We start from the raw sequence: 26,230 nt of genomic DNA on the forward strand, positions 1-26,230 counted from the left end.
GTAGATGACTGGCTGCTAGAGAATATGGTGCAGCTTAAAGCCCCTACTGTGGTGTGATGTGCAGCGCTGCAGCAGTTGGGGGAATGGCTCCTGGGGTCCATCGACTTAAGGAATACTGTGGAGTATCGATGAGCAGTGATGAGATCCGGGTTACTGGACCTCTGCACGGTCCAGGTGTGGACGGGCACAGACGGGCATGCCTTTCGTGCGCTCTCTGCACTTGTCCACTAGACGACCATGTTGCAGCTGACATTGAGTAGATCCTAAGAGGGTGGAGGAGTGCAGGTTGCTGTGATGTAATTTCCAGTGCTGATTGGAAATGAAGTCATCTTGCTTGGCTTCTTCGTTTAAAAATGGTTTTGGCAGGAAAACCAGGAATATGTTTTCATGTGTAGGTGGATGATGGGAAATTCAGTGATGTCACTTCCTGTGCTGATGTGTGATGGGAAAGTAAGTCCTCTTGCTGAGGTTCTACCTTTAAAGACAGTTGTGACCTGAAAACTAAGAATGTCAGTTACTCTCTAGATGGGAAATTCAGTGATGTCAATTCCTGTGCAGGTGGATGGTGGGCGATCCAGTTATCTCACTTCATGTGCTGATGGGTGATGGGAAGCCTTCACATTTCTTCGCAGGTCCAAGAATGTTCATAGGCCCGAGACTTTTCAAAGTAGGTGGTGGAGGAGATGGCAGATTTATCCAGTGATAGGACAAAGTCTACAACCCAATCCCAGAAATGTCCTTGTAGTACCTCACCTCCTTTTCAACTCCTCTATGGGTTTCTGTTTCAAGACGGCATGATGCAGTAGCCAACAGGAAGTCATTTCTTCAGCTTCTTGGCCATTCCCCTACCTGATAGGGACAAAACTGGTTTTCTGTTCTACTGTGGGAGTAGCATGACTTTCAGCAGATGAATAGGAGAATCTCTCCCTTTGATATCCAAGTCAAATGAGGTAGTGCTAAAGCTGCCATTTGTTCTGCTAACTGTTCGAGCCTACTCCCATCTGCATAATCCTTAGTAAGTGGTCAGCAGTTAACAACCATTGGCCTTCCCTGGGCCCAAAGGCAAACCCTTTTCCTCTGAGCCAGAGTTGTTAACTTTTCCAGGCAAGGATGTGTATTCCAGCTCTGGGGGTGAGATAGATGGCAGAAATTGTTTCCCTCCCGTGGTGACGGGAAACTGACTGTCTGACAGGGTCTTGGCATCTCAATCAATAATCACTTTATTTGATGTGAATAAAATACGTCATAGAAGTACATAAAAACAAAGATACTAATATAACAAAGCGACATCCATCCACATAAGCAAATGGTACCTCATAATATCTCATACATATGAATGAAACTCCCCTGCTAAAAAGAAAGAGACATGGGAACAGACCGCATGTGAATTTTCAGATATAATAAGGCAGGTGTAACTTGTGTGAATTCCACTGCCAAAAACAACAGGTGAATATACTTAAAACATAATCTGGAGAATATCGGGCCCATAAAAACAATGTGCAAGGTATCAAACATAGCAGCAAGGTCACAAGTGCAAAGTGGAGGCTCAGAAGGCTTTTGCCAACCCACTAGTAGCTGGAGAAATAAGTTCAGACAAAAATAAGTTAAGAGTCGTCTGTTATGAGCTGGCATATAAAGCAGCAAGTATGATTCAGTGAGGTTTAAGGATTTAATCAGAAAATAGAGGATAAATGAACTTTTAAGCATCACACTGTTTCCTGAGCTTTGCATAAAAACGCTTGCCTGACCAAAAGGATGTCTGCTTTGGTAATAGTTTTTGATCTGAGAATAACTTGGGTTTACATAGCTTACTCAAGGTGCATTTAGTTTAGTTTAACCAAGGAATGTGGATTCATCTCTCCAGGCCAAGGCATTCTCTTAGGATCCTTCTAATACATTCAAATTCCTACTTGATCTAAAGTGACAGACATAATATTATCAGATGGGTTTGAATATAATCAGAAATATAGCCAATTCCCAGTTCCTCATTCACAATCTCCATAGGGACACTTTGGGGCAGGAATGTATGTTTCCGTCACCTGATTTAATTACATTCCTTATATCCCCAAATCTAACAGCCAAAGCTCACTGCAGAAAACATTTAGTTTTATAAAGATCAATGATTAATCTAATATGGGTCCGGCCAAGACACCTAGAGAGCTCCTCAATTCTATGTGATGATCTGTTAAGGGACTGTGCCTGGGCATTAAGCAGAAATAGCCAGTTCAATTAGGATCCAGTAATAGCCCAGATAACAGAATGTATCAACCCTGCCAATTTGATAACCTTTGATCGAATAGGTTTTAGATTTTGTTTAAGCCGGGCCAAGTTCCATAGTATAAGATTTGGAAAAATTGGTTTCGAGCCCAGGCTATCCATAAATAAAATAATCAAGCCGAGCAAATAATGAAGGCTATTAGCCATGCACGCTATAAGGACTGATCGTCAGCATATAGCAAGGTATCTGTCATCCACCTTAGGTACATCCTTACACTGTTCCACACGGAAGTACTCAGTACTGATATGCAAAAAAAAATCAGTGTTAAAATACAGCCCTGGCGACCTCCCCTGGCTAACCTAAAGTGTGGAGTGCACTCCCCATTGGGGTCGAATATTACAGAGGCCTTAAGCCTCGAGTGTAAATCATGCAGAAAAGTGACAATGACAAGTATATTATCAACCCCAGGGACCCCAGCACAGCCCAGAGCTTCAATCTGTTGAGAGTGTCAAAGGCCATGCTGAGGTCCATAAAGGCCAAGTGAATGGAGCCCTTCTTAACTGTGGTGTACTTGTTAGTTAGTAAATGGAGATTAAGGTTTTGTTCAATCATCCCCTGTCCTGGTCTAAAACTGTATTGAATGTCTGTCAGTATGTTGTGCTCCTCGGCCCGCTCTGTCGGCTGATTCAACAGGATGCGGCCAATGATTTTAACTTCTGCATCTACTAGCAAGCTGGATCGGCTCTATTCCCTTTATTATACATTGGGACAATTACCAAATTTTCCCATGAAGAGGGAATTTGACCCCGAGCTATTGCATTCAGGTTTTGGTTAATAATAGGGGCCCAGAGATGCTCATGGGCTTTATAGAGATCTCAGGGGACTCCATCCGGGCCGGGAGCTTTCCCGGATGGCAAGGCCTGAATAGCATCTTTAACTTGCTCCCAGTTAAAGAGGTGTACCTCCATCCTGTTGTGGTGAAAAGACAAGGGAAATACACTTTTCTCTTTATCTACAGACTGAAAATGGCCTACCCTGGCTTGGGAGGGAATAGTTAAGGCCAGTTTAGGCTGGGCATCTCTATGGAAAAAGGGCTGGTTTACTATCCCCCAGAACTCTGAGCTGTCCCTGAGCGAGCAAGCAGCCGTTAGATCCTCCCAGGCCTCCCTTTTCAGGGAATTTCTGTGTTCCTTACACGTGGCTGAGTGCATGTGCCTAGCCTCCCTTACTGCTGCTATACATCTCAGTTTCCGATGGAGGGCCACCAGCAGGGCCTTATGGGAATTAGAACATTTCTTACCAAAACACTTGGGTCCTGAGTTAATGGGCACACGTCTCATCCTAGTAAGGGCCATCTTGATATCTGACCCAATACCCTTAAATGAGTCCAGAACGTCATAATTAAAACTCTCTAACTGTAACCAAATATCGAAGTTTGTGTAGCAAGATGTTTCCAGGTTCTTTAATAAATCATCAGGAAATATCTTGGCCCAGCTTAACTTGTGGCCCTGCTCCTTTAGTGTAAGCACTCCTTGTGCATGTGGGACTTCTTGTTGGCTAACGCGTCCCCTCTAAGCTCAGCACATAACGGGTTATAATCACTGAAAGCACTAGACATTGTTTTAAAATCATTAAGTGAACCAAATAGACTCGTTGACACAATGATTTAGTCAATCGTAGTGTGAAGGCCTCTTCATAGGAACTAGGCCATCAGAAAAGAACTCCTTCCTAGATAACAAATTAATAAGGTTAAATTCAGACAATATTAAGAACTCCCCCTGCAAGGGAGTGAGTAAAATGCACCTCGTCAGAAACAGGACATGAAGCTTCGTTCTCCACAGTCCGACTACATACCATGCAAGGGTGCACATTAAAATATAAGATTAAAATTGTTATGGGTTTAAATGAGGATAATGAGTAAACTTCTAAAACGTTATTTAGATCAATGGCAGGGTTGTCAATTGACAAAGCGTAGTGGTAACTAACAAGATAATGTTGCCAAAACTTAAAAGCACACATATAATGTAGGGTGTGTCAATGGGAACAGTCTCCATATCACATCCTAGACCAAATTAAACAAAGGTTACAAGGACCCCCTTTACCGTGAAACGAGGACACAGCATTCATGGAATAGGTTGTGTAATTGTCCATTCTCAAGTGTCCTTTAACATCCCAAGTCTTTTGTAAGCAGATGATTCCATGGGATTACAGTACAATCATCTCTGGGTCATCCTTTAAAAGATGCAGCCCACCCTGTGTACCATAATGATTTCATAATACAAGAAAGAAGATGAGAGGCTCAACCATTTCGAGAGCCAGTGAGTCTCCTTGTTTTTAATCTGACTACAGCTCTCTTCCTTGCCCTCTCTAATAGGTGGTACATTAGCCAGTACAAAAAGGATATAGGGCGCTGAGACCGGGGGTAATTGCATCACCAATTTCGAGGGGGTTGGACCATTAATGTTAAAAGAGTAGGCCTGGGCAGGGGTACTTTAAGGAGTGAATTCCACTGCTTTTCAAAGAGTCACTAGGGGTTACAGGTAGACCAATATTCAAACTATTTTGCAAGCTATTCCATTTTGCCAGTAAATTGTTAGAGGGACAAGTGCCCTCCAAAACGGGGCGGGGGGGTCGTGAAGGTATACTCAAAGTGCGCATTCTATGCTCCTTGTTCTCTAGCACTGACAACATTACCCAGCCCTCCCTCCATTTTTCCTAGCCTGTCCTCCAAACCGATGAAATGGGCCTCAAGAGACTCAACACCCCCAAAGTTTTCAAGACAATATACTGTAGGGAGGTTGAAGTGCCATCAGGGCCTGCAGGAACAGCTTTCGTGACCGTAGTCTTCTTACTTCTCCGACCAGTTTTTCTCATCAAGGGTAGATGTTTCATGGAGGTAGGTGTTTTATACTTAGACCCAATGGGTGCAACCTGGAAAATGGTCTGAGCATTACCAGATGAAGGGCAAGCCTGCAGGTTTGACTCTGATGGAGGCAATCCGTTTGTGGATCTGTTAAAACAAGTCTTGGCCAAAGCCTCTCTGCCCGGGGGCTCCATGCCTGGGGTCTTACTGAGTGTAGTGGTAGGGAGAGAGGCCAATTGGTCTTCCATCCGTGTAATTTCCTACGATAAAGCCCCCACAGCGATGTTTAAAAATTCCAGGATATTGTTCTGAGTTCTTGGCATTTTTATTGATGGTGTTCACCAGGTTCCCCTTTCTCTTCCCCATCTTTAGTCAGCAGACAGGGAGCTGCAGAAAGCATTGACAGCACTCCAAATTACATGTCCTGGGTACCCTTGGTGCCATATACCATTGACTTATAAGTAAGTCAATTTCTGCCAATGGGGGTAGCTAATCCAACATATATTTTGTAATTGGTTGGAGCACTGTGGCCCTGAGGTCTTGTTAACAGTCCTAAGTGCACTCTCAGAGTTGAAAAACCAGCTACATCAAAACTTTGGGGGTGATCATGCAAAAAGAGGCATTTCCTTACATTGACCATGCACAAACACAATGTCAATCAGTGTGCAAAGTTCCGTTTTTTACAAATTTGTCCAATGTGTTGCATCTGGAGAGTTGGGCTCCTTCAGCTATCCTTGTATATTGTCCCCCTCCGTTCTGGTAGTAAACTACTCTATGTATTCCTCAATTACCTATTTTCTGCACTGTCCTTCTTTCCCTGAAGCTCAATATGTTGTCCTTACAAGGTGAGCATCTTTAACCACATTTCTTTTTTTTCTTCTGAGCAGTCATCTCCATCCAATATGACCAACACTTTGACACTGCCCACAATGTTCATATTTTATCCTCTGTTTTCTTGCATATCCTGCATTTTTCCTACCAAAACACATTTGCTTCTAGTGTTGATTTCTTTGTAATAGCCCTTCAAATATCTTCTTTGTGTAAGTGTCACTTCTATTGGAGAGGATGACCGGAAAGGAGATCCAGACAACTTTCTACTATTGACCGTTTGTACGTTCCACTTAGGAGCCACCACTGTGAGCATATCTTTGAAAGAGAGTTCTCTCTATGTTCTAACACGGCCATCTTCTCATCAGTATCATGAGACACACGTTATGGTATGGGAGTACATTTTAAGAGGATTTAAGGCTGTAACATTGAAGATGTAAGGCAAGTAACATTTTACAAAGTTATTCTTCTGGGTTAGAGATTGAAATAGGGAGCTGATTTCACACCTTATTCCAAGTGAGAGCCACTGCTTTAGTCTGTTGTTATCTGGGGACTCCCTCTTTGAAGAAGGTGGAGAATACCTTCTAAGAATCCAGAACTACAACACTCTCTTCTGCCGGGGCCCGGCTCCAGTAGGACATCAGGTTACAGGCACTCATGCTGTGTTACAACATTTTCCAGTCTACTTATAACTCTTCCACAAGGGACCAATAACCTATCAGATTCAGATAAGTGGGTATGAAAGTTCAAGTCCAGAAATAGAGGGCTGGACCTGGAGGTCCTACTGACTCTTTTCTGCTTTGATTTCAGTCATGTGGCCACCACCTGGACACGTAATGGTCTACAATATGGCAGAAATAGAGGGCCACAACCATAACTCCAATAAACCCACCACCCATGTTTCTCTCTGCTAATTTCCAGTGTTTGCATCAACGGCTTTTAGGGCTTCGGTGGCTATTGTAATTTGCAGGTGAGCCATCATATGGGCAGGAAGTGATGGAAGCCCCTAGCAACTCCAGCTTTTGTTCCCAAAGCAACCTAGTGCTCGGGCTTCTCATCCTCTACCACCCCCATAACTGAACACCCTAGGGCACTTCAGGGGGATTTGAAATAGTTGTGGCAGCACTTGCAAAACCTCAGTGTCATGACATACCCATAACGCCTATATGAGGCTAGCCCCCCATATATGGCACAGGTTTACAGATGTGCGTGTTAGGCTGACAACTTCACTTCAGATCATTAGGAACACTGATTAATGTCCGGAACATTTCTCCTTCAAATGATTGTTTTTAGGTGTGTTAATCTAATTAGATAATGAGAGACAAAGCAAAACTGCAACAACCAGAGGACATTAGTTTATGGCATGAAACTGTTCCAGCGGTAATCCCACAGTAATCTTGCTTTGGAAAATCTAGGAAATGTGACACCATTGCCTCTGGTTACCGTTACCCTGATTGCCGCTAAAGGTCAATGGATCTTTGCCACCGTTTATAACCAGGGAGCTTCTACATAAACATGAGCAATTCATGGAATGCAAATAGACATTTTAGCCAATAATGAGAGTTATGAGCAGTTTTAAAGGGATTTATTTTCCAATCAAAATGTAAGAATCTAACTCTTCATTCAGTAGTCAGGTATCAATCAGGTTACAGAATTGATAACAGAAAATTTTGATTAGCACAAAGCATCATAATTTGCAAACAGCGCGTTCCATAAAGGAAATAATCCCTATTCTAAGACAATGGGGCTCAAAAGATGTCAGTCAGAACTCCTGAAAAGTTCCAGAAGCAAGAGTGAGTTAGCATAAGCCAATGAATAATTAATAATTGCAGACTCTCCCATGAAGGGAAACAAAGGATAGAGCAAATAATCCTTGGCAAAGCCAATGAGTCAAAGCAAAAATCAGAATGGAACTAAAACTACATCTAATCTGCCTACGTCTGCCTACGTTCTGTTTTCCATCAAAGGTCTGCCCTCTCCTTCTCTGCATCTATAAATCACTTCTGCCCTCTCCTTCATTTCTGTGTTGGAGTCTGAAACTCTTCTGCAGCTTTGCGTTTCTAAATCTCTGTCTGTCTGTCTCTCTCAAAGGGCTCTGAAAGTCTTCCTGCCTGTGTTCTGGAAGGTGTCCTGTCTCCGCTTCTTCTCTCTCCTCTCTCCCCCTCTGCTCTCTGAAACTCCTAACTAGGAACGCGTTTATCAAATAATAATGTTACAAAGCATGTGACGTGACTTTCTTTTCCTCCAACTGTAATCCAGCATTCTCCAAAAGGATGCCTCCACCCATCTGCAGATTTCATAAATCATCTCTCAGACAGGCAAAGATCCTTCCCACGGTACATTCTGCATCTTATTTAATACAATTTCATCTCCTAACCTTCCTTTTAAAAGAGACATTTTATTTCTAACTACACACATGACATGAACTGCAAAATAACCTTTTTTTTAACTAAGCAAGAAACATTAAACTTGGTAATGCACTTTTGAAATATGTGATTTTCTGTTGTCACTAAAGCAAAGAATTAAATGAGGCTTTGTTCAACATTTCCAGCAACTACAGAGATAAAACTCAGACCGAGGTCACAGCTGTAAATCATGCCACTGTTCTCTTCGCACAGAGAGAAAAACATTCCTTTGCTTATCTTTAAGGTCGACAGAAACTAACAGACCAAGCTGAATCACGAGCTGGTTCTGTTTTCTACATTATAAAATGTCCTGCTAATTCAAATGCAAGTTATTTTCTACTAATGCACATTTAACAGTTTTCACAAGTTAGAGTCACATTTTCATAGTGAGAACAACATCTAACTAAACACATTTAAATCAAACTATGAATTACTTGCACCATGGGTTACATAAATTGCTAAATTAAAGTGTCTGACTGAAGTCTGTGAATTTCAAGAGCTCATGTTTTCACTCTGTGGCACAGAAATGTGCATGTCACCTTTTAAATGCAGTTCTTTATTTCTGAAGCAAAGGCACGGTTTCCATTAGTAAAGAAAGCACAGGTTTAGGCTCTTTCAAAACTACAGAACTGGAATCAGTGTCCCTATGACCTGGAGGGAGGTGATCACTCCAGTGTTTGGGATCAGTTGAAGGTGCACAGCAAGAGTTGCTGCTTTTCATGATTGAGATGGCTGTGCGTCGACCCCAGTGAATAGCAAATGAAGAAACTGACCCTTCTCACTTTTTCTGAAGGCAATTAACCGTACCTTCCTGAAATGTTGGTATTAGGGTCAGAAGAAACCAACAATGCCTTTTGTGAAACAATTAGAGTGGTTGGCTGTGCTTCGAAAAAGATAAGAGGTAGTATGTGAACCAAAAAATCATTATTTGAAGATGTTTTAAAGCAGATTTTTGAAGGCTAAATATAATACCGTACGTGGCAGTAAAAGCTAAGAAGAACTCAATACATAGGTGGCAAAGCATCAAGGTGTTAGGTGGGATTTCTGTAGCGTATGTGAATGGAAAATCACAGAACTTATAGATCTAAGCAGGAAGTTTCAAATCTCGATTGGCGGAAACAGGGGGGATGGGACATAAGCTGCAGGGTACCTGATAGAATGTGCCATCACTAAAAGACCCAGAGCTGAAGAAGAACTTTACATCAAAGTTTCAATTATGCATGTAAACCCTTGCAATAAGGGAAAATATATGCATGAGGGATAGTGTTTCCAACAGCAACTAGAACAACATTTATACCTGAACCAGAGTGTTTTGAAGAGATTCTCATTCAGGTCTATTCAGAAGCCTTGGTAATGTAAGCAATTTCTTCTTCACTCTTCCAGTTTCCAGGTTTAAGCAAAATGGGATGTCTGGGGATCCAGAGGCCCCTTATTTGTAAACCCTTAATAGGGAGCTGACTGTGTTGGGAAGACTGTAATGTGGGTGTATCTAACTAGGATGTGCCAGCTACTTCTCAGACCTTGCATCCAGATTCATGGTGACCTGAGATTGATGTCTTTGATGAAAGCACTTTCACCCGGAGGAAAGAGGTCAGCGCATCTCATGCAGCAAAAGCCAGGGATGCTTGCTGCTGTGTTTAGCAGGCACAAAGTTGTGTTTTAAGATCAAAGAACGGGTCTAATCCATAAGGATTTTATATACTGGATTAAGAGAGGTGCAGATGAGAAACATTCTGTCTGGTTGCTGTTGCAGACCCATAATGCCAGGCAGAGGTTGGTAGACCTGACTAGATGAGGCGATCAAAAGTTCTGGTTTGAAAAGACTGTCAGCAACATAGTTAAAACTAGGGAAAATGGGGTTTAGTACAGAGATGCCACAATGTGGAAAAGATGGAGCATGAATGCAGAGAAGCCAAAACCCAAGTCTTATTCATTGTAAAGATGTGATATGGGAAGCTCTGAAGATAGCCATTGTCTAGAAGGAAAGGGATCTTGACCTTGTTATATTTTGCCTTAAGGCCTTGGTCATTTAAATGTCATGGACAAGTAGATATGTTCTGCTTCTTTCAGCTGTGTTGTATCAGTGGGGCATATTATCAAGGTCCGGCGATAAATATCGCAAAGCGCGCTTAGCGCTTACATATTTATCGCCGGCTATCTCTGGAATTTATCGCCCGGTTAGCGCGTTATCAGCAACGCGCATCACCGAGGCGATTAAAATTACAGATATAGTGGGGATATTGCCGTTTTCCATGGTGGAAAACGGCAATATCCTAGATGATAGGCCCTGTGGTCTTAGCCACACAATCAACCCCCCATGTTAGGTATGCCTTAGTCAGGAATTTAACAGACATTAAATTCCTGCGTTAAGGCATACTTAACGTGATTTTAAATATCGCTAACCCTGGTTGTCAATATGACGAAGCTGGGTTAGCGATATTTTCCCAAGGAAGTCTTGTCAGGCACGCCTCCTTACTATCCTTCTACTGCTCCCATTTTAGGATCTGTTTTAGGAACTACTTTTTTCTGGAATTCACAGTGTTCTTTGGAAGCACGACAGAGCAGACGCTACAGTGAGACTCACATTGTGACTTTACATCCACATCCCTCAGGAATACACCCAGCCGCCACAGACAATCGAACATAATTTTCAGGTAGCAACTGTTAATTCTTTTGATGCACAGATTTATTAAGTGGTCTCGTTTTTTTAAAAATGTACCAATCCATCACTTTTCTCCCATCAGTAATTTAAAAAAAAAGACTTGATTACACGTTGCCTTGGCCGTGTCATTTTATAGGCTTCATGCGCTGCTAGGTGACACCTGTTGACTTAGGCAATGCTAATGCTTGTATTTTCTCTGTAGAATCGCCGGTTTGCTCGCACCTTCACTGCAGCAAGGGCGGCCCGCTCTTCCGCTCCCATAATGCCGTGGCAGGGAATGCCGGGAAGTAGGAGCAGGCCTCACAAGTGCTGAAATGCCATCTTTGTTTGCCTACACCACAGTAACAAGCTAGGCAATTCATGTAATGAAGAACTCAGTGTGTATGTTTCGGTGCATGGACAAGTTCTGTTTTTCACATTAACTAAAACCATTAATTATTCAGTAATTTAACATTCTTCAGTAATTTAACTGCAACAAACACAACAAGGTGATGAAAATCCAGTAAGGGTATGGAAATAGACATGGGCACGGTATACTCATAACATAAAATATTGGTGCTTTTGTATCAGCAGAGACGACCAATACAGATATTCAGTTCTAAAAGGTCTCAAACAATTACATTGGCACACAAGTATATAATAATAATGGAGCAAGGGACGTTATTATGTTCTGAAGCTGTGAAGCACAGCGTGAACAACCCAAAAAAATGAACCAACAAGAAAGCACAAGGAAGGGCAAGCACAAATAAGTCCCGTTTCATTCTACACTGAACCTGTTAAACGATCACAGTACCAAAGAAAGGGGTACCATGAAGGCTATATTGTTAGCTCCCCGAATTATAGAAGTGCACCGTATGCAAGTAGCACTACCACCAGTTAATCAATATTAATAAATAAGTTTAGAGAGACCGTGTTCGGAGATTTATTTTAAATGGTATATCGGTATATTCCGCAGAGTATTTATTCTTTAAGTCTTCGTCTGGTGAAGCAACACCGCCACCAACACAAGTCAACAACTTACTTTGGGCAGGAACATCTTAAGTATTTTGGGGCCCCTGGGCTAAATGTGTGTTGGGGCCCCCGTTCGGGACAATTTTGAATTTATGATCCAATTTCAGGTCTTTCGTGCCCTCTTTGGCCAAGTCACTGAAAGTGCACAGGCACACTACTCCAAATCCTAAATGTGTTTACACCTAATATTCGGGGATAGTGATGTGTGTTTTCACTATTGTAACGCAGCAGCAGCTCACTAATATTACTGGAAATTATCTCTGTGACACCCTCCCATTTCTCATAAGGGAGGTCCTGTTTTGATCTAAAAGACACTTTTTATATGGATGCTGCATGAAACTTAAACACAACATTTCTCTACAAAATGTCTGTAATGGACTCACAGGTCACCCACATTAAAAGTAAGTGAAAGGAAATAATCTACGTTTTTATTACAACTCTTTAGTGGATCACACTCTCGTTAAATGAAGCAAAAAGGCTGTCTGATAAAGTCATGCTTCTTGAGAGCAAAACTTACTTCAATAATTGCACATTTCTGCCCATGTTAAAGCCCTAAGTACATAGGGGCAGATTTACAAGCCCCGTGCGCCACTTTTGCGCCACCGTTGCGTCACTTTTGTGATGCAGCGGCGGCGCAAAGCAAGCGCCATGCTGCGCCAGATTTACAACGTGACGCATCTAGGGAGATGCGTCACGTTGTAAAGCCCTGCGCCACATTAAACCTGCGTCAGGTTTAATGTATGCAGGGTGGGCGTTACTTCAGAAAAAGCTTTGGAAAAGTGACGCAGTGAAATCGACAAGATTTCACGCAGTTACTTTTCCGACGCTGGTGCGTCAAATCCTTATGCCTGCTTGAAGCAGGCGTAAGGCGTGACGCACCATGTTAGTGATAGGGTAGGTTGGAACAGTGCTGGAGTTGCGTCGCGCTTGCGACACAACTTCAGCACTGCGCCAAGCTTACGCCGGCAGATGCGTCACGCATCTGCTTGTCCTTGCGCCACGATGCACCGCATTGTAAATGCGGCGAATCTGCGGTGGCGCAAGAGCAAACTTGCGTGACGCATCTTCCCTGGCGCATCCCTGCTGATTTGCAGGGATGCACCAGGGAACATAAATCTGTCCCATAGCACCTTATTGTAGCGTGGCTACTGGCCGCTCTCCTTTGTACCAACCATCTAAGAATTACCATTGAAGGTACAAATCTCGCACACTTTCATGTCAATGGACGCTGAGGCAATGGCCTTCTTGCACCATCAAAAAGAGCCACAGGCGGATCCTGAGAGCAGCATATGGCATATAAAAGTGGGCTTGTTACTAGAAGAGAGGGAGCGCCCAAATGGGAACCTGCATTTTGCTAATAACTCCGAATATCCGTGTCCCGAATCTGCTCACAGCTTAATGTCACGTAAACGTGTGAACAGCTAAACATGAATACTTTATCTTTCAAGACATGGGGCCTTAAAAAGATGCTGCATATTTCTGATTTGTTTGCTGTATCATTGAGAGCAGTGTCTGTGATGTGAACATTAATTTGTTTTAATACTGATTTATTTCATCCTCCCGTTTTTAATTACATTAAGTCTTTCCAGTTTTTGTTTCCGGCTGCAGCGAAAACCCCAGTCCATTAGGTGTTCACGCTATCTGGGCAACATTTCCACCACTAATTAGAGAAATCCACAGCTGAAGGTACCAGTTCACTTTCATAAATTGTCCATCGTTCCTGTACCCAGGTTCAAGTTTATTAACTTTTGATCCCTTTGATAGATCAGCTAAATGTTTCTTGTTCAAGTGTGTAAATTAAGCATCAAATGTCATCATTTGGCAAGTGCGTCACATACATATGTGCATATGCAGCAGCTGTGCAATCACATTCTTTAAGTGACCATAATTTCAAGTAATACTCACAAAGATATTAATCAATGTTGCTCTATCGACAGCTGTGTTTCATTCTTACAGAAGACTGTTAAATTAATGTTTATACTTAGCATACTCCTGTGCAAACGAGGGCCAGCCAGTGAACCCCAACTTTGGAATCCCTTCACCGATTTTCTCTCTCCACTTGTAGTGAAACAAATAAACCTCTACTGCCCAGAGAAATCTTGCCAAATTAAGGGGTATATTTACAAGCCCCTTCCGCCACAGGAACCTCACTTTTAATGACATTCCTGTGGCGATAAACCCTTTGCCTTATTACAAGAGGGTGTTAAGCCACATAACGTGGTTTACAGCTGCCTTTTAACCTCTTCAATGCCCGTGACGAGCTGGTCTCGTCATGGGCCGCGGTTGCGCTGTGCCCATGACGAGACCAGCTCGTCACAAACCCCGCCCGCTAATGAAACGGCCGGCACAGGGCGGGGAAAGGGGCGGGCACTGAAGGGGTTAAATAAGGCCCCCTTTCAAGCTACACTTAGCATTCTGGATTGTTTAGCTGCAGGAAGGGTCACATACACAATCTTTCCCCCCAACGCAGACACCCTTGCACCATACACCCTTGCACTATGGTGCAAGGGGGCCTGCATTGGCGCTAGGCAGCTAGATTTAGCACCAGCGCTAGGGGAAACGCAATGGTGCACCACATTCTTCTGAATACTGCGCATCCTTGAGTTTTCAGAATGGCGAAGCGTGGCTTTAGCAAGTTTTACCTAACACCACGCTTCATATGCCCTTTAGTTCGAAGAAAATAAATGCCTAGAACTACACCAGCTAGTGAAATATCCCACCTCCACCTCACAAGCCCGAGCACAGCCTCACAAGAACAATCTCCTGAGCCCTAAAGAGGAAGCTCATGTACCCAGTTTAAGACTCTTTCATCCCTCGTACTGGCCCATACACCCATATGGGGGCCAACCATCCTGTTGGCTCCAAGTTCCAACATATAGCGAGATCTCTAAAAAGAGCTAAACAAAACGTTTGAAAATCCCAAACTTTGAAACCCTTTAGTTAAAGAATTATTTTTAAAAAGGCTTGTGGAATAATTGTAGTAATGAGAGCTGAATTCAGACATATTAGGGCATCAGTTTAGGAATTTCAAAGGCCCCCTAATAAACACTTAGGTAGTCATCCTAAATCATTTTCAAGTAAATCTGAATATTGCATCACACATTGTCCAACTGTGCAAATTGTGGAGTTTTCTTGGAATAACAAAACAAGCATGCATTAGCAAATCCAACAGATCTCGGCCATGCTGCCCAACATAGCTAACACATAGCTAAACAAAACATTGACAATGCCAATAGCTCCTGCATAGGCTACACCTATCGGTTTTGCTAGTGCTTGTTTATTTACCCATCACCAAGTAAAGTTTCTTGATTTGTGCAAGTGCCAACATATTTTATTTGTAGAGTTCAAGTTTTGTTGTTAGAGAAAAAAAATCCACCAGCCTACCCTCATCAAGATTGTCATATAATTTACATTACAAAACCATCCTGCTTACCAGTAAGAGCAATAAAAGTAAACATCAATCTCTACATTAGCAGAATAAGCATCATTTTCCCAGGACACAGAGCCTAATATTTGACTTCTGTGACCAGATAATAGCAAAATATAAATGGATTTTTTATTGCTCATTCACTTTCCAAACTGCAGCATAGTTATTTTAGGGGGAGCACCACTCCCAGCACCCATGGTGGGGGGCAAGCAGCCAAGTGCCCCTGTTCCCTGTTAGAGAGTGGTGTGGGAGCTTCGGACTGGGGATTAGATTTGAATGCTGCTTGATCTGCAATGGATTCTTCTGGCCAGACATTCTGACTGGTAAAATGTAGCCTGATGTGGGAACACCAAACCATTTGCTAACAGGCAGAAGCAGTATCCCACTGGGGGATACTGTTTAGTCTGACTCCCAGTTTGACCTTTGCTAAAGTTATATTTTCCCATATAAGCCAAAATTAAAATGGCACAGTTGCAATGCATTGTCAATAGCATAGGTTGAAACCTTTTCTATTGTTTGTACAAGTCAGGCTGAATTTTAATGATTAATTCAAAGAGTATTTTCTGATGAACAATGCATTGTATATTTTAGGAGGGTTTTCGAAGGTTTTTACAATATGCATATACGTACATCTGATACTGCGTTAATTTTAAAATAAGTTAAATGATATCTTCTTATTTCTTAATCTACAATTTTTTACCGACATAATAATTTAAGTATATGGGGATGTTACATTATGATTAATAAAAATAGATTGTGTAATGTTTAGGTCAACGTGTCATGCTCCTTGAGCTGTTTACAGTGTTAATACTAAAGTGTCCCTTCTGTTCTTTTACCTTAAGAAACATCCACAGATTTATGTATTTAAATTGAGGCGTAATTCAGACATTTCGGAGCTTTCCCCATTTGATCCTCCATTTTGAAATTGAGCCATTGTAATATAATGCTTGTGATTCACACTGATAATCATTGACTATTTAACTATAGAAGCAGTGATATCAAATTGCACAGGTTAAATGAAGGTTCATGGCGTAAGAAAAACTATTTTATTGTTTGATGTGTAAGTAATATTGTTGAACTAGATTGTGTTGCTTCTATCTGAAAGCACCTGGCATTTTTGTTATTATTGACTTTGTGTGTGAAATTGGGTTGTTGGTTGACTAGGGTATGAGCCCAGGTCATGCAGCAACCATAAATCCTTGTCAGGGTGGGGCACAAGCCAACCCTAAGTTAACCTATGCTCAATTCTCTGATAGCTTAGCACAGAGTGGTCAGGCTTAACTTAGCGACAATGTGTAAAGTATTTGTGCAACACCTCAAACAGCAATAAGTCAAAACCTCTACACAAAAGGAACCCACACCAAGTTAGAAAAATTGGGTACAATTGAATAAATAAAACAAGATCAAAATGACAAAAATCCAATCGGTGGAACCGGAGTTCTAGGTTACAATAGCGCCAGAAAGCATAAAACGACAACCAGGTTGCATATCTTTTTGCACTGGACCGGGTCAAAGTCACACTTTCAGGCCGACCGCGACAGAGCGCAGGTCGGATACAGTCACGAGGTTAGGCCTGCTGAAGTTTACCTTCTCACAGTCAATGTCAAGTGTGCCGTTGACATTGGAGGGGGCCGGGAGGAGCAAGGAAAGCATTGTGGGCTGCTATTGATATAGCACAAAGAGTATGACAGGTGTTATGGGTGGGTTTAGCCCGAGCTTCGATTTGGCAGACAACGCAGCAGTCGAAGCAGGAGAGTGAAGATCAGGCTGACGGAGCTTCGCACTCAATCGCAGTGTGGGTGCTGAGGTCTCAGTGCAAACTGACCCGTTGGCAGTAGCAAAGAGCCCAAAAGCTTGAATTCAGCTACTGTGAGCCACACCAAGGGTCCAGGACATGAGGGACTCTACTTGGGGGTCAAGAACCCGCTGCAGCTGGGTCCAGGGGCTGGGGCAGGACGTTGGGGAGCCTTTTATGTCCCTGAGGCTCAGATCATGAGGCTAGCGGATTAGCCCTTTGAGTCACTCTGGTGTCCTGGGTTCAAGATGAAGTTGTAGGTCCTGTTCTTTCTCCCCAGGCAAGAGGGAAGCATGCAGCTGGTTTGCACAACAGGGCATCAGTTCCCTCAGAGTAGCAGTCTGCCAGAGTGGTAGCCCTTTTCAGCATAACAGCAGCCCTTCTTCCTGGCAGAGTAGCCACAGGTCCAGAAGTGTACTGAAGAGTTGGTATCTGAGGTCCAGTATTTATACATATTTGTGCATTTAAACTTGTCTGAAGCTTGTAGAGGCTTGCCTTTATGTAAGTGCACAGATGCCCTCCCTTCCTGACCCTGGCTCCAGACCAACTACAAGGCATATGCAGCTCTTTGTAAGGAGACAGGACACAGTCAAATCAAGTGCAAGTTGTGCTGGGCCCAGCTCCTCCCTCCCATCCTGCCAGTGATGACTTTTTCACTCACACCTAAGCTCCCCATTGTGTGTGGCTGACTAGGAGGAATACACAAAGCTCAACTGTCACCCATGCCCAATCATGTGACCCAGAGACAGACTGCAGGTACCAAATGGTAAAGGAAAGAAAAAACTTTCTAAGAGTTGCATTTTCAAAATTATAACTTAAAATCAACTTAACCGATTTGAAATTGCAATTCCAGAGATACTAAACATGAAGGGGTTGCCTCTTCCTATTTGGGAATTACATTCATAAAATGTAAATAAAGTAACACCAATATTATCCTATGGGAGACGTAGGCCTTTCAGTAGTGAAAAAATGAATGTAAGAGTTTTTCAATACCAGGACATGTAAAACGTAAAGGTACATGTCCAAAGTTTTTAAATACATTGCATCCTACCCTCTGGGCTGTCCAAAGCCTACCCTAGGGGTGACGTACATGTATTAAAAAGGATGTTTTTAGCCATACAGTGGGTTTACTTGGCCAAGTTGAAATGGTAGTTTAAAACTACACACAGAGGCTCTGCAATGGCTGGCCTGAGGCATGTTTAAAGTGCTACTTATGTGGGTGGCACAGCCGGTGCTCCAGGCCTACTAGGAGCATTTCATTTAATGGCCTTGGGCACAGGTAGTGCCATTTTACCAGGGACAAGAAACATTAAATATTCCAATTGGGTGCAAGTCAATGTTACCAGGTTTTAGGGAAGGAGCAAAAGCACTTTAGCACTGGTTAGCAGTGGTAAAGTGTGCAGAGTCCTAGGGCCAGCAAAAATTATATCAGCAAAAACAGGTGGTCTGAAGGAAAAAAGTTAAAAAACGCCAAGCTCTAACACTTTGGCAGAGAGTAAACCAGCAGCGGCCCGTCCCTGCCAAAGTGGCGGGGCGGGTCAGAGGCGGGAGCTTGTCTAGGGGGACAAAATATAAATGAAATTTAAAAAAAACAAACACCTGATCACCTCCGCCTTCATTGTCCACGCCATTGCGCCCTTCCTGCTTCTGGGACAGGCTCCCAGACTGCAATGCGGTCAATCATAATGCAGCATGAAAGCAGCATCAGGATTGGCCTGAGTGCTGGGACTTTGTGCTCCCAGGCACCCTGGGAGCCTGTGCCTGCTTTCTCCAGCCCCAGCAACGCAGCTGGGATTGGAGAAAGCTTCACTGCGCATGAGGTGTTTGGCGGGCCTGAAACGGCCAGCCGAACCTGCATATGCAGTGAAGGGACAAGGGTGTGCACTACCATTCCCCCAACACAGTGTCATCCCCCTGGATCTTCCCCCAAGACATGTCAGAGTCCTGGGGCAGGTCCAGGGGGATTAAAATAAAACAGTAAAAAAAGGGTTAAAAATGTTATTATCGTTTTATTTGCAGGTGGTGGCGGGGGTGAGGCGGTGCTCCTCCACCCTAATGGAGGGGCCTCCACTGGAGGACACCTTTCCAATTGGCTATTAGGCACAGAACAATAGTAAAATACAGATCTGTGCTACAGCTCACTTTGTAATTGTCCATTATGATTCCCTCACTTCAAACGTGTTTCAGCTCACGAAAATAATTTCCATCTAGGCCATTGGTGACCATAATGATGGCCTTCTGTCAAATTTAAGTTTATCTGAAGACCATTTTCATTGTATTTAATTTTATTAGACTGCTTCCTTATTGTACAGGAAGTTTGTCAGTGGGTGAAACTTCATTTTTCAATGAGCTGGACAGCAGGGGTAATAGACTTCTGGTTTTGACAATGTATTTCTTATTTTTCCAACAGATATGCCCTGTTGTTTCTGACTCCATCAAAACCAAACTGCAGCCTTTCCTGGAGACTCTGGATGGTATGATGAATGTGTCAATTTTTCTCTTTCATACTTATTTTGTGGTGCTTTTCTGTTCTCTTTCATGCTCCTTTTTCCTTTTACCATCACTTTTCTATTCTCTTGTTCCCACATAGATCTTCAATTATTTCATTAGTTCTTCTATTTTTACTTTTTTCTTCCTTCTTTCTTTATTTTTCTCTTCCTTATTCGCTCTTTTCTATTTTGTCTCTTTCTCTCTCTTATTTTCTATTCTTTATTATTTCTATTTTTCTGCCTCTCTCTTTAATTTTTTATCTTGTTTTCTTTCTTTAATGCTGATGATATGCAGATAGTCGTAGCAATTAAATCTGATGTAAATAATGTGGCTAGACAGTTTAACGACTGTCTATCGCGCATCACTAGCTGGATCAAGGAGTACCATCTAAAGTTAAATACAGAGAAAACTGAGGTGATACGTTTTAGAAACAACATATCTTTCTGGAACGATTCCTGGTTGCCTTCTGATTCCAGTCCTTGTCGATCTCCTGTCCCTAAAGTGAAAAATCTTGGGGTCATATTTATTAACCTGCTCTGTTTCTGTGAACAGATCAACTGCACCACATCTTTGTGTTTTTGTCTTTTGAATGTAGCGAAAAAGGTTTTTCCATTCATTCCATTTGATATGTAAAAATGGTAAGTTGCCTTGATTTTATCCAAGATAGACTATTGTAATGCTCTCTATTTAGGAATAGACAAACAACTTCAATCGAAGCTTCAGTCTCTGCAGAACGCTGCAGCTCATCTGCTTTTAAAAATCCCCAAATTTGGCTCCATATCAAACAGCACTAGGGGCCTCCACTGGTTCCTTTTCAGGACATTCAAGCCATTGTGCACAAGGCACTGCATGGACACGGACTCCTGGGCTTCCAGAAAATCTTTGCTTGGTATTGTCCTCAATGTGATCTAAGGTCTTCCAATGCTCAGTTGGTGGTCATCGCTAGTGGGGTGGCAACAGTTTCTCATACTTGGCGGGTACGCTATGGAATTCCTTGCCTTTTTTCCCTTAGGTCTCAAATGAACAGGCTCTGTTTCAGAAAACTCTAAAGACCAGTTTTTCTGTCCCCACTGTTAAATAAGTCTCCTCATCTTCCAGAGCATGTTAGTGCTAAGATGCTCGGCATTCACGCAATCTAGAAATACATTACTTACTTACTTACTTTGATTGTCTTTTTCTAACTCTCATTTGTTCTGGCTCTTTCTCTTTCTCTCTCCCTCTCTTTCTCTTTCTATTTTTGTTGCTTTCTTTTTCTTTCTTTCATCTCTTTATTTCTCTCTATTTCTCTATGTTGCTCTTTCTTTCTTTCTTTCTTTCTTTCTTTTTTTCTTTCTTTCCCAGCCCGCCTTCTCTAAATAACTTGCTTATATTTTTCAGTCACAGTAAAACTAGACCACACAGCTGGAATTGACTATTCGCTAATTGGTCCACCAGATGTTACAGCAGAGTCAGTTGATGTGGATCTGAAGGTAATATAAAATAGAGACAAGATGGAAGACCTGAATGTATTACTGATAGTGGGGGGTGTTTGCCTTGTTTTTGACACTGGACTGTTCCCATGAGGCACAGGGCCAGACTGATTTGCATATGGCCATGTCTGAACTGGGGTGGCAGAGTGGGCTAAAGAACGGTGATGGATTAAACCCAGATCAGTTGACTGGGGGTGAGTGCTTGCAATGTTCAACACTCCGTCCATCATTTCCTTTGGTTTTTGCTTTGTTCGCCATAAGTTGGCAGGGTATGCTCAGACGTGAGTCCCTTGCTCACTTTGCCACTGGATTCAAACAAGCCTGGCTGAAGACGGCTGAAATGCCAGAAACCGGTCCTAGGAATCTTGTTTACGGTCCAGGGAAGACATGGCTTGGCAGTTCGGGCTGGACTGTTCCCATGAGGCACAGGGCCAGACTGATTTGCATATGGCCATGTCTGAACTGGGGTGGCAGAGTGGGCTAAAGAACGGTGATGGATTAAACCCAGATCAGTTGACTGGGGGTGAGTGCTTGCAATGTTCAACACTCCGTCCATCATTTCCTTTGGTTTTTGCTTTGTTCGCCATAAGTTGGCAGGGTATGCTCAGACGTGAGTCCCTTGCTCACTTTGCCACTGGATTCAAACAAGCCTGGCTGAAGACGGCTGAAATGCCAGAAACCGGTCCTAGGAATCTTGTTTACGGTCCAGTGAAGACATGGCTTGGCAGTTCGGGCTGGACTGTTCCCATGAGGCACAGGCCCAGACTGATTTGCATATGGCCATGTCTGAACTGGGGTGGCAGAGTGGGCTAAAGAACGGTGATGGATTAAACCCAGATCAGTTGACTGGGGGTGAGTGCTTGCAATGTTCAACACTCCGTCCATCATTTCCTTTGGTTTTTGCTTTGTTCGCCATAAGTTGGCAGGGTATGCTCAGACGTGAGTCCCTTGCTCACTTTGCCACTGGATTCAAACAAGCCTGGCTGAAGACGGCTGAAATGCCAGAAACCGGTCCTAGGAATCTTGTTTACGGTCCAGTGAAGACATGGCTTGGCAGTTCGGGCTGGACTGTTCCCATGAGGCACAGGCCCAGACTGATTTGCATATGGCCATGTCTGAACTGGGGTGGCAGAGTGGGCTAAAGAACGGTGATGGATTAAACCCAGATCAGTTGACTGGGGGTGAGTGCTTGCAATGTTCAACACTCCGTCCATCATTTCCTTTGGTTTTTGCTTTGTTTTTGACACTGTTCATACCAGAACCTATTGGACTGTTGAACCAATCGTGCTGCAGAAAAGATTTTCACCACAAACGAGACACAACCACAGTGAAATATGCACATTTACTACACATCACCTAGGCTTATAGTGTAGATTAATTGTTTTTAGGGAAGTTAGTGCCCTTGGTACTTTGCCCTCCCACTCCTTTGTAAGTCTTTCCTACCAAATAGCACATGTGCAATCTGTTGCAAGACGTATCGTTAGCTTACAGTGGGCTTAGAGCCCCCCATTACTTACCATTGGTTGGCCTCATTGTCACTTTCATTTGCTTATTTCTTATTCATTAGTGGGTGTGGCCTTTCCTTCCATTTCTTGTGTTTGTCACTACAGTAATGCTTGGATTTATTACTGCTTGCTTTTTCAGAAGCTATTTTTTTTCTTTTTGTTTATGTACTCAACAAAAGTGCATAGGTTTTCCAGCTGTCTCCCTAGTTTCCTTGTCTTCCCCTCTGTGCTCCTCTCACCTGCGTGATTCTTCTGTGTGCCCCTCCACGATGCACTCACCCTTATTTACTTATACCCTCCTGATTACATTCTTGCCTATGTGCTTCTCCACTCTCCCAGCTCCACATTGTCTTCCTTCTCCCACCAGTTTGTTATTCTCCCCTGCTGTGTGCGCTCTGTATTGATATCCTTCTCACCCATTGGCTCCAAGTACACCCTCCATGTTGCTCCCTCCTGACCCAGATCTTCCATGTTACCACCAGCCACCTATGTTGGCTCTGCACCATCCCTGTGTTCCTTCCTCCCTGTCCGGTCTGCTGCTGTGTTGCTTCTGCACTTTTTCACCTATGTTGCTTTCCCTGATACGATATCCCCAAAAATCCTCACTTTTTACTTTTTATTTGTAAATCTGAGTTGGATTGGCAAATAAATACAAAAAAGCCAATAGGTCCTAGAGGCGAAACTTATAGCCTTTGCAGTTGCTTGTTGTATTAATGATATTAGGAAAGCTGCCTTTTCTGTGTTGCCACTCCAGATATTTTGCCTTTTGTTGGACCCTATTTTTGCTGGTTTTAAAACTTTGTGCACTTTATCCCTGCTAACCAGGAGTATAATGCCTGTGCTCCTCTGTAAACATTGTTAAATTGGCTTTACCCTAGTTGGAACATTTAACTTTGCCTGTAGGTCCCTAGTATATGCTGTAATAAGTGCACCCAGGGTCTTGAAGTTAAATGCCACTTGTGGATTGCAGCACCTATTGTACCATCCACTATAATGGCAGTGCAAACATGGCTTGATGCTTAACTTGTGTAGCCCGACTTCTGCAGTGTAAAACCTGCCATGCGACCTGTTAAAATAACCCTATTTAACAGATAAAGACCTCCCTTTTAAATGTTAGCAAATCACCCCTATGCAGGCATTGCAGCCCACAAGCCAGGGTGCATGGTATTTAAAAGTGCGATAGAAAGAAAATTAATGTTACCATGTACTTACAGTGACAAGGTCCAAAAAACTTTTCCACTGTGGTGATGCGTTCTCTGGGGTTACCTGCCACATAGTCACAGATCTCAGATTTGTAACACCCTGGTGCAAGTACTTAGTCAATGTGCCAATAAGAATTAAAAATTCAGTTGGGCTGCACACCATATACAAACCACTTAGCAATACCATGTGGCAAGTATTTCCTGGTAACAATCAGTCCTAAAAGATGAGTTGAGGGGCACAGTGGCACTCAAAACCATCTTTGTTAATAAATACCACAGTCAAGAATTTCACTGAAGAAACAGGACATATTTTAAAATAGTTTATTTTAAAATCCTAACCTAGGGGCTCATTAGGATGGCGAACGGACTGGAGTCCGTCTGCCATTCTGGTGGAAATCGGGACCGTCCGCCATGCATGCGCCGGACCGTGGCGGTCGGATCCTGCATCTTAACATTGCGGTGGTTGCTGCTGACAGCAGCACCCGCCGCGATGCGAAAATGACCAGCACCCTGGCCTCCCCCAACACAAGGGGGGCCCGCCACCGGCCCTCAAACCCAATCAACTGCCATAGAAAGTCTGTCTCCAGCCTTCATCGTAATTTGGCAGATGGTGCCTGCTAGGCACCACCGCCATTTTACCGGTGAAGACCGCTCCGCCAGGCAATCAGGAGGATTGCCTGTGGCAGTTCCGTGGCGGACGGTCTTTGCGACCGCGATGGTCACGGTGAGATTCCCCCCACCATCCTAATTTGGCAGGGGGAATCTCTCGGTCGGCGTCCTTCCGCCATCGTAATCGTCCCCCTAGTGCATAAAATGTTGATGGGAACATACAGAATATGAAAATTAATGCATCTAAGCATGTTACAGAAAATAAAAACAGCAAGAAAAACTCTAACATTGTGATTGATTTCCTATCGTCCTAACACCCTCAAGTTATTTCTAAGTGCTATATTAACATTTTAACCTAAATCCATAAATAGCAAGTCTGTTCTTGAGTTTCAGAGATGGTTCACACAGCATTCCTGTGTTTCCTTATGAAAAGCCAGATAGGTATTTCCTGCTATGAAAAAGACAAGGGGGCCCAATAGCAATCGGTCAGGGACCTTGGGTAAGTTAACTGTTTCTAAAGACAATGGTCCCAAGACAATAATGAAATTCGAGTTAATAAATATAGACTCAGTCAGTACTATATACCTCTGTCCAGCCGGACAGGGATTTAATATGCAATTAAAGGATGTATTACAAGTAATACATGGAAAACAATATAAGTGGGACACAAACCTGCATCCAACTTAGAAAGGAAGGACGTACAACATAAAGTAAAGGATTTGTTTGTTTAGAGCACATTTCAAATGAAACAAGCAAAATATACTTGAGACACCATTACACATTTAACATAACAATTTGAAAAGTGTATATGGTGTACAAAGTGTCGACGGCATTTCGATCCCTTAAATAGGTGCAAGGATCATCTTCAGGACATTTAAATTAAAATGCCTGTTTACAATAACCTATGTGGTCAATGGACGTATGCCCTGATTGGGGTAGCATGGCCTCAACGTTGAAGGTGTGTATCGTAGCACACAGTGGCACTAAGTGTGATCCTATCCCATGTGGGATGAGGTGCTGGAATGCGCAATGGCACCAATTGGAAGAGCCCAAACAATGGGTATGACGCTGTGACTGATGGCGAGTAAGGTGTTTAGCAAGTCGTGGGACGAATGCGTGCTTTCCAGGTATAAGTTATATTAGCACTCGAGGTTTGATAGAGTGAGGACTTGCCAGGATCAAGGATATTCGGTGTGGGCATATAGAAGTTAACCAGCCGCGTTTGCGGTCTACAGCCAGGATGCGAGCCAAGGCGGGTACAGTCACAGTATTGTCACAGCGTCTGCTTCCGGTCAGATATAAATTATTAAATATATAAATATTAATTAATACAAATAATTTAACTCCCCTATAAATGACACCACCAATGTTGTAAAATATAACACAATTAACATAATTAATTATCAATTTATTAATTAATTAATAACAATTAACCAGCAAATTAAAACAATTAATAATACATTAATTCACACAGTTAACACTATAAAATAACATTAAATAAATATTATATTAAAAATATAAACAACTTAATTAAAATTAAATTACTTCTCACCCTACTCCCATATCAACCCACAACCCGCTCCTAAAGAAGGCACAATTAACATAATTATCAATTAATTAATAATAATTAGCAACCAAATAATAAATATTTAATAATAAATTAATTACCACAATTAACAATATAAATTATTAAATACATAAATATTAATTAATACAAATATTAATTAATTAACTATAATTAAATTA

General features: G+C 42.6%; 1 protein-coding gene across 1 annotated transcript in view; it reads left to right on the forward strand.

Moving 5' to 3' along the window:
* Positions 1-26,230, forward strand: part of LOC146812188 (bactericidal permeability-increasing protein-like) — a 445,329-nt gene that overhangs the window by 167,704 nt on the left and 251,395 nt on the right. Inside the window, exons 6-7 of the mRNA XM_085619207.1 lie at positions 19,620-19,683; positions 21,077-21,168. Coding sequence (XP_085475333.1) covers positions 19,620-19,683; positions 21,077-21,168 — 156 coding nt within the window. The remainder of the gene's footprint in view (positions 1-19,619; positions 19,684-21,076; positions 21,169-26,230) is intronic.

This window comes from Triturus cristatus, chromosome 7 (assembly GCF_964204655.1).
Source record: "Triturus cristatus chromosome 7, aTriCri1.1, whole genome shotgun sequence".
Classification (NCBI taxonomy): domain Eukaryota; kingdom Metazoa; phylum Chordata; class Amphibia; order Caudata; family Salamandridae; genus Triturus; species Triturus cristatus.